The sequence below is a fragment of the Plecotus auritus genome (assembly GCF_963455305.1).
Source record: "Plecotus auritus genome assembly, chromosome: 5".
Taxonomy (NCBI): domain Eukaryota; kingdom Metazoa; phylum Chordata; class Mammalia; order Chiroptera; family Vespertilionidae; genus Plecotus; species Plecotus auritus.
This window is the reverse complement of record NC_137776.1, coordinates 9,735,540-9,753,128: the sequence shown is the minus strand read 5'-3', so window position 1 is coordinate 9,753,128 and position 17,589 is coordinate 9,735,540. Positions and strand designations below refer to the sequence as shown.

General features: G+C 42.8%; 1 protein-coding gene across 3 annotated transcripts; it reads left to right on the top strand.

Annotated features, from left to right (window-relative positions):
* Positions 1-1,674: 1,674 nt before the first annotated feature.
* On the top strand, positions 1,675-17,388 carry KCTD18 (potassium channel tetramerization domain containing 18). 3 transcript variants are annotated; one of them, XM_080670949.1, is made up of 8 exons: positions 1,700-1,831; positions 3,660-3,713; positions 4,566-4,795; positions 6,380-6,591; positions 8,761-8,954; positions 10,949-11,043; positions 13,494-13,596; positions 15,210-16,937. In XM_080670949.1, exons 3-8 carry the CDS (start codon positions 4,639-4,641, stop codon positions 15,661-15,663), a joined length of 1,215 nt encoding a protein of 404 aa, XP_080527075.1. In that variant the 5' UTR covers positions 1,700-1,831; positions 3,660-3,713; positions 4,566-4,638; the 3' UTR covers positions 15,664-16,937. The 3 variants fall into 3 exon arrangements, with proteins under 3 accessions (XP_080527074.1, XP_080527075.1, XP_080527076.1); XM_080670948.1 differs by lacking the exon at positions 3,660-3,713 and having other exon boundaries at positions 1,675-1,831; positions 15,210-17,388; XM_080670950.1 differs by lacking the exons at positions 1,700-1,831; positions 3,660-3,713 and adding an exon at positions 2,956-3,007.
* The last annotated feature ends 201 nt before the right edge of the window (positions 17,389-17,589 follow it).

Genomic DNA, 17,589 nt, shown 5'->3' with positions numbered 1-17,589 from the left:
TTTAATGTCAACTTGTCTAGCTCCATAAAAATCTTGTTGGTATTTTTATTGGTATTTGTTAAATTTATAAATTACCTCAGAGAAAATTGATATATTTATGTTATGGAATATTTTTCCATTTGTTCAAGCCTATTTTTGTACTTTCAAGTTTTTCTCATATAAGGTTTGCACATTTCTTGAAAACTTCAATCTGAAACAACATTTTATCTTCGTTGTTACTATTGTATTCTCTATTTTCAGGGTATAAAGTATGTATATCCATAAGATCTGTCTTATTGACCAGTCTGTTGTGCTAAAAGTGACATATTAAACTTTCCTACTACTAGTGTATTTCTATCAGTGTGTCTTTATTTATTTTTTAAAATAGATTTTTATTGATTTCAGAGAGGAAGGGAGAGGGAGAGAGAAACATCAATGATGAGAGAGAACCATTAATCGGCTGCCTCCTGCACGTCCCCCACTGGGGATGGAGCCAGCAACCCTGGGCATGTGCCCTTGACTGTAATCGAACCCGGGACTCCCCAGTCCACAGGCCAATGCCCTATCCACTGAGCCAAACTGGCCAGGGCTATCAGTGTGTCTTTAAATGTCCTATGAATTTTTTTTTTTTTTGCTTTATACACATGTTGTTGAATTATTTGGTGAACAGAAATTTATAATTATTATATAATCATTGTGAATTGTAATATTAAACTATGTCGTGGTTCAGGGACATTGTCATATTTAGTCCTTCACTCCCAGTGCTTAGTCCATAGCTAGTGGTCAATAATTATAGGTTGGATAAACCTTCCATCTCTCACCCAACTATTAATATCTGAAGGGGTAGGTGGGTTTACCTCTCATTGTCTTATTCCCTTCTAAGATCCAGAGGAATTAGGAACCAATTAGTATGGACTCGGGGAAAGTACCTTGAAAACAGGACTGTGTTTTATTCTTCTTGAAATACCTAGCAGTCTTTTGCATGATGCATGGTGAAGCTGGGAAATGAAAGAGAAAATGAAATAGTACACACAAAGGCTTGGAAGAATGTCAGGTGTACAGAAATGCTCCATAAAAGTTGCTTCTGCCTCAATTTTGCTTGCTCTAACGGGAATAAAAATATCGGGCTGTCTCACATATGAAACAAGAATGCTCTGTGTGAAAAAGCTTTGCAAACTCCAAATACTATCCGAATGGGCGTATCTAAGTGTAATATGTTAGTAAATCTTGGCATTGAGCAGCCCAGTTTGGAGGGAAGGGCCCTCACCCAGGGGTGCGAAAACCTAATTCATTATAACTATTAACACTTTTCGGTGTTTTCTTCATATTTAAAAGCAGCCGCTGACGGACAAGACTGTCCCCCGACGTCCAGCCCGTGTCTCTGCCGGCCTTTCCTTTCCCTGAAGGATGTAACTCAGAGGGCGGGGCTTTGAAGACCCCTGACTCCCGCCTTCCCCTCGCCCACAGCCAGCAGGGGACCAGTCCCGGGGCGGGGCGCTGGCTGGGCGGGACCAATCCGGGGGGCGGTGCTGGCTGGGCGGGACCAATCCGGGGGCGGGGCGCTGTCTGGGCGGGACCAGTCCGGGGGCGGGGCGCTGTCTGGGCGGGACCAGTCCGGGGGCGGGGCGCTGTCTGGGCGGGACCAGTCCGCGGGCGGGGGCTGGCTGGGCGGGACCAGTCCGGGGGCGGGGAGGGGTGGAGGTGTCCCGGGCGCCGCTGCCGGGCGGGGCCGCACGGGGGCGCCACTAGGGCCGCGCTGCTCCTGGAGTTGCCGAGCATCGGAGGAGGCTCTCCCTTCCGAGTGGGGCCCCGCAGTGTCCCGCGGCCGCGCCGAGGGCCGCGCGGGCCGCAGGTCAGTCGGGGAGGCCGCCTACCCGGCCTCGCCCGTGCGGAGGATCTGGGCACCGGGTGGGCCGCGGACCCGGGAGGCGGCGGGGCGCCCCGAGAAAGGGCCCGGGCCGCGCTGATCACACGGGAGGCCTGGGCCGTGGGCCCAGGCTTGGAGTTGAATCTGTGATAGCCGGGCCGCGGGGAGACCCCGGCGGGCTTCCTGGTGTCCCGGCCCCTTTCATCCTTCCCACCTGGTGGGAGAAGTGCGAACCCCTCGAGCAGCGCTTCTTAAAGTGGGTCCGCGGGCGGACTCCCACCCTCCTCCGACTTTCTGGTCCGCACTCTGTGCCGCGGCCCGGGAACCCGCATTTCAGCAGGCGATGCCGATGGTTTAGATACAGGTGGTCCCAGGTCCGCACTTGGGGGAACACTTCTCCGGAGGGCAGGGCACTTCCGCCACAGCAGGGAGCCTAGCGGGTGCATTCGAGGACGGGCACCGTGACTGGACGTGAAATGGTGATGGCCCTCTGCCTAGGAGAGCCTGCCTGAGGCCGGGGTATCTCCTCCTAGCACTCAGGGGGCTGCTGTGCTCCCGGGGTGCACAGAGCCAGGGCCCGGGCCAGCAGCCTTGGGGCGAAGCTGTGCTGAGGAGGCAGTGTGGGTGCAGCAGGCAGAACTGGGGGGTTGGTCCTGGGACCTGGATGGGGGCTGTCCCCACCACTTACCACACACAGGGCAGCCTTAGTGCGGACCCTGCACACATCCCTCCACTGCTTTCCCCAGTGTCCTCGTCTGTCCAGAGGCACAGTGAGCCCCATCCAACAGGGCTTTCCTGTGAATTAGGTAAGGCCTGTCGGTGTCTCCCGCAGTGGCTGGCACACAGTAAGCACTCAGTAAATGGGAATTATTAAGAGTGACACAGGCCCTGCTTTCTAGGGGCGTATAGTCCCCCAAACTAGGGATCAAGTAAGTGAGGTAAAACGTAGACAGGGGTGCAAAGGTTATTTGGAGAACTGTGCCCCGGTTCTAACTTGGGGGTGATTGGGAAGGTTGTGTAGGCAGTGAGGTTTGCCTGGGGCTTTGAAGAATAGATGGGCTTCCAGGGGGCTGGTAACGGGCAGCATGAACCAGCGCCATCCCAGCCTCCAAGGTGGCTCTCTCACCTGGATCACTGGGGGGCTGCTCCCAGGACCCACAGGTAGTGCAAGAAGTCACACCCATAGGTGGCTTTTGAAGGCTGGACCATTGGTCCATGATGGTTTCTGTCCACTGACCGCGTTTGACACACTTGGTTGTCTCCTGCCCCCCTTTCATTGGAGAGTGGATACATGGGAATATCTACGAAAGGATCGTGATTGATCACGTGGTAAAGTGAATTGCCATGGATGTAGTCAAGCCTCTTGGCAGCCATGTTACCCTTGCTATGGCATGTGCATAAAGCTTCGGCCATTTCAGAGTGCAGAAGTTAGGTGATTTATTTTTTATTTTTTAAAATATATTTTTATTGATTTCAGAGAGGAAGGACGAGGGAGAGATAGAAACATCAATGATGAGAGAGAATCATTGATCCGTTGCCTCCTGCATGCTCTGCACTGGGGATGGAGCCTGCAACCCGGGATCGAACCGTGACCTCCTGGTTCATAGGTTGATGCTCAACCACTGAGCCATGCCAGTCAGGCAGAAGTCAGATGATTTAGAGATGCTATTTGTTCTTCTGGACCAGTCTAGCTACTGGCAGACATGGAATTCTGATCTCAGTTGATAAATTATTTCTTCCTTAGTTACACAATTTAAGAATTACAATTACTATTGTTAATCATTTCTGTCCTTTTGTTTCCTTAAATCTGCAGAGCCAATATCAAGTCCCTAGTATACACCTTATGGTAAAATGTATATCATTATAGGTAATATTTATCATTTATTAAGTACTAACATTGAGCCAGAGACTGTTCTATATGCTTATCACATGCTTGTCACTTATTCCTCTGCTAATCCTTGGAGGAAGGCACCGTCCCTACCTCCATTCTATAGAAGAGGAAGGATACAGGCAGAGGAAGACCAGTATTGCCTGAGGCCCCGAGCTAGTGCCGGTAGAGCTTCGCAGCCTCATTTCATGTCCACTGTGTCCTCTGCAGTCTAGACGGCCCCCTCAGACTTACTGTATCTTATTTTATTTTATTTTATTTTATTATTTTTTGATATATTTTTATTGATTTCAGAGAGGAAGGGAGAAGGAGAGATAGAAACATCAATGATGAGAGGGAATCATTGATCGGCTGCCTCCTGCATGCCCCCTACTGGGGATCGAGCCCGCAACCCTGGGCATGTGCCCTTGGCCAGAATCGAACCTGGGACCCTTCAGTCCACAGGCCGATGCTCTATCCACTGAGCCAAACCAGCTATGGCCAGACTTACTGTGTTTTAAAAAGATACGTGAATATTGAGGATCAGAAGCATACCTCACCCTTGCTTTTTATATGACAGTGCATTATGTTGTTTAATTATGTAAACTGTCACCTCCACAGCTATGATTTCATTGGTAATATTTACAATAATAATATTTATTATTATTTACAAGTCCTCTGAGCCAGAATTTTCCAGATTCTCAGCATATCTCAGACTTCTTTCATATTGTATAAAGTCCTTCAATTCAGTATTGCCAATGCTGAGGAATTTATTTGAAATCATAGTAAAATGTATTTATTTTATTATCTATTTTTGAAAATGTCAGTGGTGATTGTCCTTTGTTTTCACAGAGGGGACCGGGACCACCGTTGTTTGCAGTTTCTGAAAGCATTTCAAGGCACCAGCTCAGTGTCAGCGGGAGCAATGGAAGATCACAAGGAAGAAGAGATGTTAGATATTCTGCGACTGAACGTGGGTGGCTGTGTTTACACAGCCAGGCGTGAGTCCTTGTGCCGATTTAAAGACTCCATGTTGGCTTCCATGTTCAGTGGTCGTTTTCCTCTAAAAACAGATGAGTCAGGTAAATATCTACCATCTGTAAGCATGATCATGCATATTCATTAAAATAGGAGTCTAGTTTAAATTCCCTTTGATTTTCCTAATTACAATGACATAGATTAGATTACTTTACTAATTAGTGAGATCATTAGGACTGTATGGAGATTTATTAAATACACGGAGAAGTTAAATACCAGTTCCTAGAATCTGTGATGCTTTCGCTGAAAATTGACAAAACAGTGAGAGTGTGTAAAGGCCAGTCATGACTTGATTTATGGGGATTATATTTTGAAAGTTGTTACGTTCATGAAATTCCATGGGTAAAGGTATTGAGGCCAATTAAAAGTATTAGCTTCTCTCTGTGTTTTTCAAGTTAAAAAGTATGTATTTCTGGAAAAGCTGTTGCCCTCGTAGCTGACAGGGCATCATTGTTAGTGTAGAGTTAGTATTAAACTTGTCACCTGGAGTAGGTGGGATTTGCATGTCCCAGAGGTCCCCGGGCTCCTGGTACCCTTTCTTGCTTCTGTGCTAGAAGAGAGGGCTTGTGGGGTCGTGGGCATGAGGGGCTGTTAGTCCACCCTGGGTCGGAGAGATGGCTTTGCCAGCGGAATGACAGTGGAAAGCATGGCAGAGTCACCGATGGCTGGTGCCCAGGGCTCGTTGTCCATCTGGACAGAAAGGTTGCTGGTGGAAGATGATAAGCAGAGATTGAGTTTTTTTTCTGTCTCCAAGTTTTACCTCCTTAATCCCTTCTTTTCTAAACTAATCAAGGGAGAAAAGGAATTACTGAGTAACTCACACAGAACTGTTGTTTTTTTAAAAAATTCTGCTAAGTTGCCCAAGAAAAGCCTTTTATCATAAAGTAGTACCAGCAGAGCATTTTTTAAAAATTTTATTTTATTTTATTGATTTCAGAGAGGAAGGGAGAGGGAGAGAGAGCATCAGTGATAGAAGCATCAATGATGAGAATCATTGATCAGCTGCCTCCTGCACGCCCCCTACTGGGGATTGAGCCTGCAACCTGGGCATGTGCCCTGATGGGGAATCAAACTGTGATCTCCTGGTTCATAGGTTGACGTTCAACTTCTGAGCCACGCCAGCCGGTCGCATTTGCTTTTTGAAGTTTAGATTTTCACCGTACAGAGGGACTAATCTGATAAATCCAAACACATGGAAGGCTGGAGCTGGGAACCCTGGGTTTATATGGCAGCGCTGCAGATCAACACAAACACTGGACATAGTAACTGGCCCCTGCAAGCCCTCATTAGAGAGAGACTCACAGGCCTTTCCGGCCCAGCTGGCCTGAAGTTAGGGGTAACTTTCCATTTCTGCCAGCAGTCTGAGGTCTCCACAGCTTTTGCAGGGGCTTTAGTGGGATTATGGTCATTGCACCCAGAATTCCAAATGGAGCTCAGAGCATGCATTTTCCTATATGGAGGGTGAGAGTGCAGAGGATCACCACATTTGGCTAAACCTATTTGAAACTAGATGTGAACTTTCTTGTGAGAGACATTCCTACCTCCCTCTGACCTTAGTTTGACATGAGGAAATGTTGTCAATGGTCATATGTATCTGTGCAATGACTTTGGAACGGAATCTTTTCTAGGGGCCTGTGTTATTGACCGTGATGGACACCTGTTTAAATACCTTTTGGATTATCTCCATGGAGAAGTTCACATTCCCACAGAGGAGCAAACCCGAGTCGCTCTACAGGAAGAGGCCGATTACTTTGGCATCCCTTATCCATACAGCCTGTCTGACCACTTGGCCAATGAAATGGAGACATATTCTTTAAGGTCAAATATAGAACTTAAAAAGGTCTTGGCATTTTCTTAAGTTTTAAAAAATATATATGTACACACATATATATATACACATATATCTATTTATTCTGCACAAAGCAATGTGTGTTATTTTGCATAGCCTGTGCTGTCACATAAACCTAACATGAGGCAGTTTTACTTTTTTATAATTTTGAAGACATTTCTTAATGACTACTAGTCACTTTTTAAGGCCAAAATTCTATTTTGGGAAAATGCATTACATCACTCAAAGGTTTATGGAGCCTTTGTTTTTCATTGAAGATTTAATACTTTTTGATGGCTATTTTATAGAACTCTTCTTCTCTTGAAGGTCTTTTTGAATTAAGAGCAATACTGTAGTAGTGAGGGTATGGTGGTATTTTGTTTACTGAAATGTTTTTTTTTTTAAAGAATGGTCATAATATATAAAAGATTGTATAAAATTTCTGACCCGATTTAATGAGTATAAAGTTTGTTACTAAGTTAGAACATCTGTTTGATTAATTCATTTTGAGATCAGTAAATTTTTTAAAAGATGCTTCTATTTTAAATTACATTTTAAAGATCTTTATTACTTAATTATCTGCTTTTGCTTTATTGATAAATATTATGTTTCTATTAATTAGCACATTTGGACACCTAAGGAAGGTCTTTTACCTAGATAATTGTTAATAGTGAAAACGGATCTGAATTAATATGAATTCTGATTTGGATACAATGTTTAGGACAGCAATCTGATGCATGGCTATTAGGAGAGCAGCATCGAGAAAGTTCACTTGGTTCCAGATCCCCTTCAGGATTTTGCATGATTGTATGGGTTCTGCTACTGAAGTTCCTTATAAATTGAGTTGTTAGTTTTTTGATGCTTTTTGCCACATTTGCAGAATGAGCCTAAAAAAACTTGACTAGAAGGTTGGGGTGGGTTAACATTCATCTTTTGAAGTCTCAACTCTGTAGTCTTGTTCCTGGTTTGTATGCAAAAAGGACATAGCATGCATACATTCACTCTGCTCACCAACACATTTATTTCAAATGTTTTAGGCATAGGGAGCACTGTTCTAGAGATTGTGTGGGACAGAAAGAAATACAACATATGGTTCTTGCCCTCGAACAGTTTATAATATAGTTGGGAATTCTCATAGATGTGCAAGTGAAGTTAAAAACCAATACAGGAGTTGACAGCAATATTAGACGGCAATGCAAGACCTGGCAGGGTCCTGTTTCCATTCACTGAGTTAGTACATATTAAGCATCTCCTTTGTGTCAGGCAGTGTTTCAGGCACTCTTCCAGGCACTTGGGCTATAACAGAGAAAAGTGATTGTCCTCAGGGCGCTCACAGCAATAATGATGCCATTTCTGCCCGGCTTGGCCCTTGCCACCCCGCTGGGCAAAGCCTTCCTTCTCTGTGCCCCCAGCACCGCACAGGCTCACCTCGTGGCACTTACCACATTGTGTGCTGCTGGCTTATTTAATGTCTATCTTCTGCATCAGCCATAAACTCTAGGAGGGCCAGGACCCTGTCTTGCTTAACATTATATCTCCAGGACCTTAGACAGTGCTCAGCACGTAGTAGCTACTTAATATTCAAGTGGATGAATGAACAGGTAGATAAGTGCCAAGTGAGTTCAGACAGTCTGTATTGAGTTCATATATTCATACCTTTCAGTGCAAAAGAGCAAGTTAAAATCCGATTAATCCATGATTGAATTTGGATTTTAAAATAAGCATCAATCATGGGAGGGTCAGTAGAGAGATAAAAGGAAGATTGAGTCAAGTGGGAGGTTTGGGGGGAATTAAAGGGAGAAGTAAAAAGGTCTACTTTTAGTTATTATGTGAAGATTTAAAAATTAAAAGTGATGCTGGTAGTGAAGTTAAAGAAGGAGGAATAAAATGTAATTTCCATCAGGAAAAGGGTTCTCTAGATGAGAAGCTGTTGGGTTTTTGGGTGATGCTTTTTTTGGGATTTGCCCCTCACCCCAAGTTCAACACATGCATGTTTGATTCTTAAAGGCATAAAGGCTAGGAATAATCTTTTTTTGTGTGTGTGTGTGTTATGACCAGCTGAAATTTCAGCTTTACATGAAAGTAGCAGCAAATTAATTTTTTAAATTAAAAAATTACTCTACAGAATTAAATTCAAATTGTTATATATATATAATTTTTTTTTTTTTTTTTTTGCTCCAGGCTTTAACAGACTTCTGTGATTCGTATGGTTTAGTTTGCACCAAACCAACAGTTTGGGTTCTCCACTATCTTAACACATCCGGTGCAAGCTGTGAGAGTAGAATTATTGGTGTATATGCCACAAAAACAGACGGAACAGATGCTATTGATAAGCAGCTGGGAGGAAGAATTCACAGTAAAAGCATTTTTAAAAGGTATGTCCATATTTAAAAATGAAAAGGAACAAAATTAAGTCTTGATCTTTTCTAAGAGGTGTTACTGAATGGAATATGTGGTTGACCAGAAAAGGCCATCAGCGGCTCTCAACACGCAGAGTGAGCCTTTCAGGCTGTCGAGACAGAAGTTGTAATTAAGACCATTTCACAAATAAGCTGTGGGCTATCTGTGTGGTCTAGTACTGTGGATCTCAGCTGGACGTGGACAGCAGAATTCTCTGTGTGACTTTATGAAAAAAGGAAAGGAAGAAAGAAAAGCAAAGCCACATGCCTAGGTGTCTCAATCATAGCCTCGGGGCAGAAGCCCTGGCCAGGGAGCCAGTAGGCCCATTGAGTGACCCCCGACTGGCCTGTGCATTGGTGTCCTGCTCTGAGAAATGATGAGAGACTTTCCTGGTCCCTTCCAGCCTTAAAATTCTATGACTTGAACATGTTCAATTCTTAAGGGTTATTCTCTTAATATTTTCCCTGTAATCTCATTTGCACTGGTCAACTCACTTAGCAATTTTAAAAAAAGTTCTGTGGGATATTGAATTAGGGCACATATTAGTGACAAATGCATGACCGGCATGAGTTTGTTTTTAGATGGTTAAATATGTCACCATTTTCTGAATTCTTTATAGGCAGAGATGTTTCTATATGAGATATATATAACTGCCTGGCAAAGAGCTAGGAAAGTCCAAAGCGTGCAGCTGCCTTTAACTTTTTAGAAAGCATGTAGTGGAGCTTCAGTGTTACTTAATAAAGTTTTAGTCAGAGTTGAGACTTTTCTAACGTTATTGGAGTTAGGTGATTTTCAGAAAAGTTATTTTAAAGACTTGTTGATTTGTCTGCACGGTCTATGTATAGTAAAATTAACAAATACTTTACTACTGTAAAAGAGATCAAATGTGGGTTAGTATATTCATCTAGTACAGGCGTGGGCAAACTTTTTGACTCGAGGGCCACAATGGGTTCTTAAACTGGACCGGAGGGCCGGAACAAAAGCATGGATGGAGTGTTTGTGTGAACTAATATAAATTCAAAGTAAACATCATTACATAAAAGGGTACGGTCTTTTTTTTTTATTTCAATAGTTTTATTCATTTCAAACATTTTAACAAGAAGAATGTAAACACTACTTATTATAATTTGAAACTTCAAAAAATGGAGGAATCATAGCACAATAACATACCTTATATTGAAGATGGCAAAGGCAAAATAAAATTGCCTAACAAAGGAAAGGTACAAAAGCCTTTCAAATTAAACTTAAATATAATAAAATAATTTAAAACTAAAACAAATAGAAAAGAACAAAATGTGTAAACAGTAAATTAAACATTTTCTTTAGTGCAACTTCCAAATTATGCCCGGGAAGTAGATGTAGATGGCAATGTAGACTGGGTTGAAAGGTTTTTGGTCTTTACAACATCCACTTCAGTGGGAACAGTGTTGTTGGTCTCCTTTTTAGCTAATGCTCTGATCCTGTGCTCTCCAGGGGCGTGTCTCCCTACATCACCACGATAAGGTGTCTACGCATTCCCAGGGTGATGTCGGGGGACGCGTCCGCGGGCATTACAAGGAGCCTCTGGAAGATTGAGAGGTTGTTCCTTCTACTGAATGGGCGGATATAAATCCATCCACTCAGAAGAAGGAGCTGCGGCTGTGTTTCCCGACGTTGCCATGTTAACACTGCTGCTGGTGAAGGAGCGGAGGGGAGAGCAAGAGAACCCTCCGCTCTTTCGGCTCCGCGGGCCGGATAGAACAGCCAAATGGGCCGGATCCGGCCCGGGGGCCGTAGTTTGCCCACGGCTGATCTAGTATATAATACTCATATAGTATATAGAATTATATATGTGCTTAATAGTCACAGAACAAACTTTTTCCTTAATGAACAAGCACTTACTGTCTGTTAGCTGTACACACACACACACACACACACACACATGCATACCTAGGTGGTATATTTTCATTACCTTTTGCAATCTTTCTAGAGAGGCGGGAAATAATGTTCAGTACATTTGGAGCTATTATTCAGCAGCAGAACTGAAGAAAATGATGGATGCCTTTGATGCCTGGGAAGGAAAAGGTACAGTCCAGTTCTTTTTATGGCAGAGGGGGATGGATCCTTAGTAAGATAAAGTAAGCTTAGATATGCATTTCTTTTTTTGAGAAAGTATTTTTTTGTGTGGGCCTAGGTATTTGTCACTTCCTGTTATTGTCATTAACAATGAGATAATTTACTTACAAATCTTTAAACCTTGTGAGTTGCTAGTTATGGTTAATAATTTATAATTCAGTAACCGAAAATATGCTTCTATTAAGTATGCTTATTTAGTTCAAATAAACAAGAGGTTACTTAGCACCTACTATGTACCTAACATTGTCCTAGGAAGTGTATCTCTAAGTTAAGCATAAAATGTATAAGCATAAAAAAAAAGAGACAGAGGAAATGAAAATAACGCTGGTAAGATGCCTAAAGAGCCCTTATAAAACAATGAAAATAATCTTTAAATACACACTTTGAAATTTGGCCATTTTTACCAAGCTGCTGATATGAGAATTGATAATAATAATGCTATTTAATCCTAAAACAACTTCCTATGCTCTTTCCCATTTTATTGGTGAGGAAACTGAGTCTCAGAGAGGCCATGCCACTTGCTTAAGGACCACAGATGATTAACTGTTCTATGCCCAAGATGTTTTCCCCCTAATTAGTAAGCATTTATTGAGTGTGAAGTGCAACCATTATACTAAATCCTAAAAATGGGCCCAAAGATAAATAGCACACATCTTAGTCCTCAAATAATCTTGAAAGCAGATAGAAACAGAGATTGCAAGTCATTATAAAAATGGAATAAAAAGAGCGGAAGAGGCTTTTAAAAACTACATCAGCTGTTCCTCCTTTAGACGGGTGCCAGTACCAACCTCTTCTTTCCTCATCTTTGCTCCCCTCACTTTTCTTCCTTTTTATTTTCTTTCCATACCCCTCTAGCAGACAGGATAAAGTAGAATGAAAGGAGTGCTATTCTCTTTTAGCTTATTCTTTCAGATTTAACTGACTTGGAGACACTTGGGCTTAAAGTTGAGGGACAAACCCATGGTGTCCTGTGTCCTTCTGTGCCCCGGGCCTGGCGGGCTGCCCAGGAGGCTCCGGAGGGCCTGGCGGGCTTCTTTCTCTGCTGACTTCGGAAGCTGGAGCAGAGAGCGGCGATCCCCGACTTTAACAAAGCGAGTAACTGCCTTTAGCTTTTTAGAGAGTGTGTAGTGGAGCATCACTGTTACTGAACAAAGTTCTGGAAGGTCTGTGGAAAGCCCCAAGTCAGGAAGCAAAAGTAAGAGAAAGGCCAGTTGGAAGGAAGAAGACATTTATTGTTATTTGTGAACAATATGTATTTCTAGAAAACTCAGAAGAATCTACTAATGGTATTTTAAGTGATGAGTTTAGTAGACTAAATTAGCTGTATACAATATATGTAAACAAAGAGCAGCTTATGTATGATAAATTAATTAGAAATTATAGGGGAAATCCCATTCACGATAGCAATAAATAAAACAAAAATAACTAGGATTGCCCTACCAAGAAATGCTTGAGTGTTTTATGAAGAAAGCTGCTAGAATGTATTTAGCCACCCATCCATCCATATAAAATGAAGACATGAAGGCTATGGTGAGACATGCCATGGTCCTGAAAGGAAAATCTGAATATTATAAAGATGTCAGTTCTTCTGAGATTATATTGTAAGTTTAACACAATTCCTACCAAAATATCAACAGGACTCTTTGGGAATCTTGAAATGATTCTAAAATTCCTTTGAAAGGTTAAACGAAAAATAACCAAGAACATTTTGGGAAGTAGAGGTTATTAGAGGGATGAGTCTAACTGTTTGATAATAAAACAAGCTGTAGTCTGGTCGGCATGGCTCAGCAGTTGAATGCTGACCCATGAACTAAGAGGTCCCCAGTTTGATTCTGAGTTGTGGGCTCAATCTCCAGTGGGGGGCATGCAGGAGGCAGCCGATCGATGATTCTCTCTCATCATTGATGTTTCTATCTCTCCCTCTCCCTTCTTCTCTCAGAAATCAATAAAAACATATTTAAAAAAACAAAAACAAAACATGATGTAGATAATAATAAAAACCATGTGTTCCTGGTATAAGAATAGATGCAGAGAGCAAGAGTAAACCCCAATAAAGTTATAAGAATAAAAATATGATGTAATAAGGAAGTCACAGAGTTGATTGACTAAATATCAGTGAAAAAAATGATAGGCTATTTAATATGTAATTGAGAAGTTTGTTTGAGCGAAAAACATCTTTGACCTCACATCATTTATCAAAATTAGCCCAGGTAGATTTATGAATGAAAAATGAAACTATAGTAAACTAAAGGGAAATTTAAGCAAATAATTGATTTCTTAGGAGGGAAAGAAATGAGGCATGAAGCTTGGACGCTCTCCCTGGCTCATCTTCTGGGAAACAGTGCTCCTGACCGTGTGCAGTGGACAGAGGCTCTCTTAATGGTGCCTTTCTCTTCCAGGCGTCAGCTACTGGCGGGTGCCGCACGAGCTGATAGAATGCTGGACCTTGGAGGAGCGGCCTTTGTTGGGGAGCCTGCGCCACATGGCCCCGATTCGGAAGAGGTGAACTCTGCTCTGTTGATGTTTTATTTTTTTAAATGTATTTTATTGATATTTCACAGAGAGGAAGGGAGAGGGATAGAGAGCCAGAAACATCGATGAGAGAGAAACATCGATCAGCTGCCTCCTGCACACCTCCCACTGAGGATGTGCCCGCAACCAAGGTACATGCCCTTGACCAGAATCGAACCCGGGACCTTTCAGTCCACAGGCTGACGCTCTATCCACTGAGCCAAACCGGTTTCGGCTGTTGATGTTTTTTGATGTTTGTTTTTTAATCTGGGACCTAGATTTTTCCTGACTTTATTGGGGAAATGAATAACAGTTCTTGACCTTACTAAAAGCCTGTTAATCACGTAGATGACTATTCTGCCTTACCACCGAAATATAAATCTCGATAAATGCAAATTTACCAAAACTATGTAAAAGGTACAAATAATTCTCTAAAATGGAGTTAGGGTATGTTCTTTTGGGGAGAGTGTGATTTTAATAATACTAGTGGAGACAGTGGTAAGTAGTTTTCCGCACAGAAGTGAAATCCAGGCTTTATTGGTAATAGTAAAAAAATGTATTTGTTAAATTTAACATTTGAAATTTCCTGTGACTTATTCTGAATTCCTTTCTTCTTCTCAATGCCACACATAGCATTTTAAGTTAATGGTATTTTCTTGTGTTCTTTAAAATTATTAGCATTAAACTCACTCCACATCTGTTCGCTGTGCTTTAAATACATTTAAAAATCATCTTTGTTATCGTCTGGGAATTATTCATGGCTTGCAGATGTTCTGATTTCTGCTCTGGAACTTGATTCAAAGCCTCTGTGGAATTCTAGAACGCTCTCTTACTTGTACCCTCTGGATCTTCCTCAGAAATGCCGCATTTATTCAGAGTTTAGTAATTATCTCTTGTTAAAACAGATGATTTCCCTAAAGGCTCTCATTTTGTTATCATTATTTATTTTGCCCACTGAGCCTATAGCTTGCAAACACCATTTCATTGTGAGCCGCGGTTCTCAGCGGGGGGTGATTTTGTCCCCCGGGGTGTTAAGCAAGGTGTGGAGACATTTTGGGGTGTCACACTGTGGAGCGAGCGGGGAATGCTACTGTCATCGAATGGGTAGAAGCCAGGATTGCCATTAAATGTTCTAGAATGCACGGGGCAGCCCCCATAGCAAAAGAGCTAGCCGACCCAAAGTGACAATAGTGCCAAGACTGAGAAACCTTGGTCTGGAGTCTAGTGGGCTGGAAACGCTCTTCTTCCTCAGGAAGCCTGGGAAAACACTCGGGATGTGTCTGGCTGTCCCCTGGATCGCGTCAGGGTTCTTGGGAGCAGAGAGATATGTTGTGTAATTCTCACATAACATCTCATTTCCACATCGTAACTTGTTCGTATTATATGTGATTTTTAAAGGGGTTCCCATTCAAGTTGAAACAATCTCTTATAAACTTGCCGATGTACTTACTGACCATGAGAAATGAGGCAGATTGATACGCATCCACCTCTTGGCTCACATTCTTGATGGAAACCTTTCGGTTCACCTTAGAGGCGAATTTCGGAGCTGGTTTCATTAGCTGCTGACCGTGTATGTGCTGACGGGCATGCTTCTGTGTTTGCAGGAGGCTGATGGCGTTGGATGAAGGGGAGGAAGGCGTGGACTGTAAGGCTGGTCCTAAACCTGTCAGGTTTTCGGGCCCTTCCACCAGCACCCAAATCAAGGTCAAGAACTCGGCTTCAGTCCGGGTGTCCCCGTCTCCAGGCGGAATGCCAGCTCAGCACTCTGCACTGTCTAAGGCCCTGTCCCTGGTGGGCACTGAGGTGCCTGGGCACTCCCCATCCCATGGGCCCGGGGGTCCTGAAAATGGGGCCACACCCCCCCCTCCAGCCAAGGTTCTGCTGTGCGACAAGAAGGCCACCCCACCCCGGGTGATAAAGCTGAAGCGGACTCCACTGTGTGCCACGGGGCCTCCCCCGCCCACCTGCCCGGCAGCCAGCCCCCCGGGGGCCCCGCCACCACCCCAAGCGCCCACCTTGGATGTGCGGACTGAGAACAGGCAGGGCAAGACCGATTGAAGGGAGCACTGGGCTCCAGACACCCTGTTGGCCTCCCAGGCTGCCAACCCGGTGATACACAAGTGACACTGTCGATGCTCTAGAGGTGACAGCGTCATGCTTGCATTCAGGATAATTACGGGGAAAAGAAACTGTGACATAAGAGTGGAGGAGGGGAGACTTTAGGTGGTTGGGACTACAGTTACTTCTCATTTTCCCAACTTTTAAATGATTACTTGTCTACAGACAGTTTGAATTTCCGGTTTTTAATTTTTTTTAATGGTTGGTTGGTATTAGGGCGACAAACCAGTACAGCAACATCATCACTAGAGACGTTTACGTTGTTGCTGAAATAATTGTGGGCTGTAGGCACTTTGTAATGTTTGTCATAGCAGCCCAGGGGTAGGAGTGAGTCTGGCTGAGATCCTCCTGCCTTGGACCAGCGAGAGGGGCGGAGAGAACGCAGATCAGGGGAACTCGCCCCAAGTTACTCTCAGTCTCAAAGGCAACATGAGAAGAAAGACGGGGAGGGTCTAAAGATAGAGACCACACTTTGACGTTCACTTAATTAAACTGTTGTGTTTTCCAGATTGGCTTTTCTTTTTATTTATTTACTTTTTTAAATTTAGACACACACACAAACACACACACACACACACACACACACACACACGTCCATTTGTTGTTCCGCTTATTTATGCTTTCATTAGTTATCCTGTATGTGCCCTGATGGGATCAGACCCGCAGCCGTGGTGTATCAGGACAACGCTCTCACCAATCTAGCTACCCAGCCAGGATCTAGGTTGGCTTTTTTCACTTTTTTCCATCAGCAGATGTATTTGTACATCACAGGAAGGCTTCTTGGAATAAGAACTATATGGCATATTTTTTTGAAAATGCTTTGAAAAAGAGAAGTTAACAGTTTAACTTTCTAACTGAAGTTAAGTTTTGTTTTCCAGAACTGACCATTGAAGAGTCATTCTGATTATACAATATGATCTTTATGCACAAAAGATCCACATAACTAGAATTTAATGTTTTTAAGCAGAATCTTTTGATTAATCCTCTTCTTCACAGCTGTTCAGTCGTGTGCGTTTACTCATCCATGTCGTGTTTTGCAAGATTGCGTCGCATGTGGCTGCTTCCGTGAGCAGTGTGCCTGCGTCAGTGTGTTAACAAGTTCACAAAGCGGGTACTTTCTCCTCAGTGCTTCTCCTTGTCGTTGCATTGTTTTGAGAGAGTAAAGTAACTATTCAAAACATTACTTTTTACAAAATAAAGTAAAACTTTTCCATAAAAAGTGACATTTTCTATTACTATACTTATTCTTAAGCCTTGGCGCCCTTTAGTATTTGAAAGCTTGCCAGTTTGTGTGGGTTATCTATTTCTGCTTACAAAATTGCTTTCCTGTGTAGGTAATGTATGAAATAATGAAACCAATTACAGGAAGCCTTTTAAAATAGGTGGTTTATTTGGCTAAAAACTGAATATTTAACTGAAGAGTCATGGGTGACATTCCCTTGTAGAATATATAAAATGCGCAGTTCCTTTTGAAAAATACTATTATAGAGAATCCAGGCATCCCGAAAATCAAAGACCACAGTGACTTTTGAGAACTTCCAATGAGGGCATTATTAGTACTGCTTGAGCTAGGACATTCTGAATCGCTGATTCATATAAGAAAATATGATACTACTAATAAATGTGTGATGCTAATTTATACCTAATAAACATTTATCTGGAAAGGAAACATCTTGAAGGTTAATCATGGGTGATTCAGTCAACAGCCTTCATTTCTTGGTATCAGGTGGTTTCAGGGATAGGCTATTTAGCACATCTAGCCTTTTTAGGAAGAGAGTTTTTGGAATAACTACTGGGCTGTGGTGCAGCTGATTTTTAAGTGTTTTTGTTTTGATATCGCGTTATGTTGCAGTTTATAAAGTATCT

What these genes read in the sequence shown, in the direction of transcription:
- KCTD18 (XM_080670948.1), top strand. Translation starts at nt 4,639, where the DNA reads ATGGAAGATCACAAGGAAGAAGAGATGTTAGATATTCTGCGACTGAAC. An exon ending in CAAATATAGAACTTAAAAAG is followed by an intron (nt 6,592 to 8,760) that starts GTCTTGGCATTT and finishes TTTTTGCTCCAG; the next exon opens with GCTTTAACAGACTTCTGTGA. An exon ending in ATGGCCCCGATTCGGAAGAG is followed by an intron (nt 13,597 to 15,209) that starts GTGAACTCTGCT and finishes CTGTGTTTGCAG; the next exon opens with GAGGCTGATGGCGTTGGATG.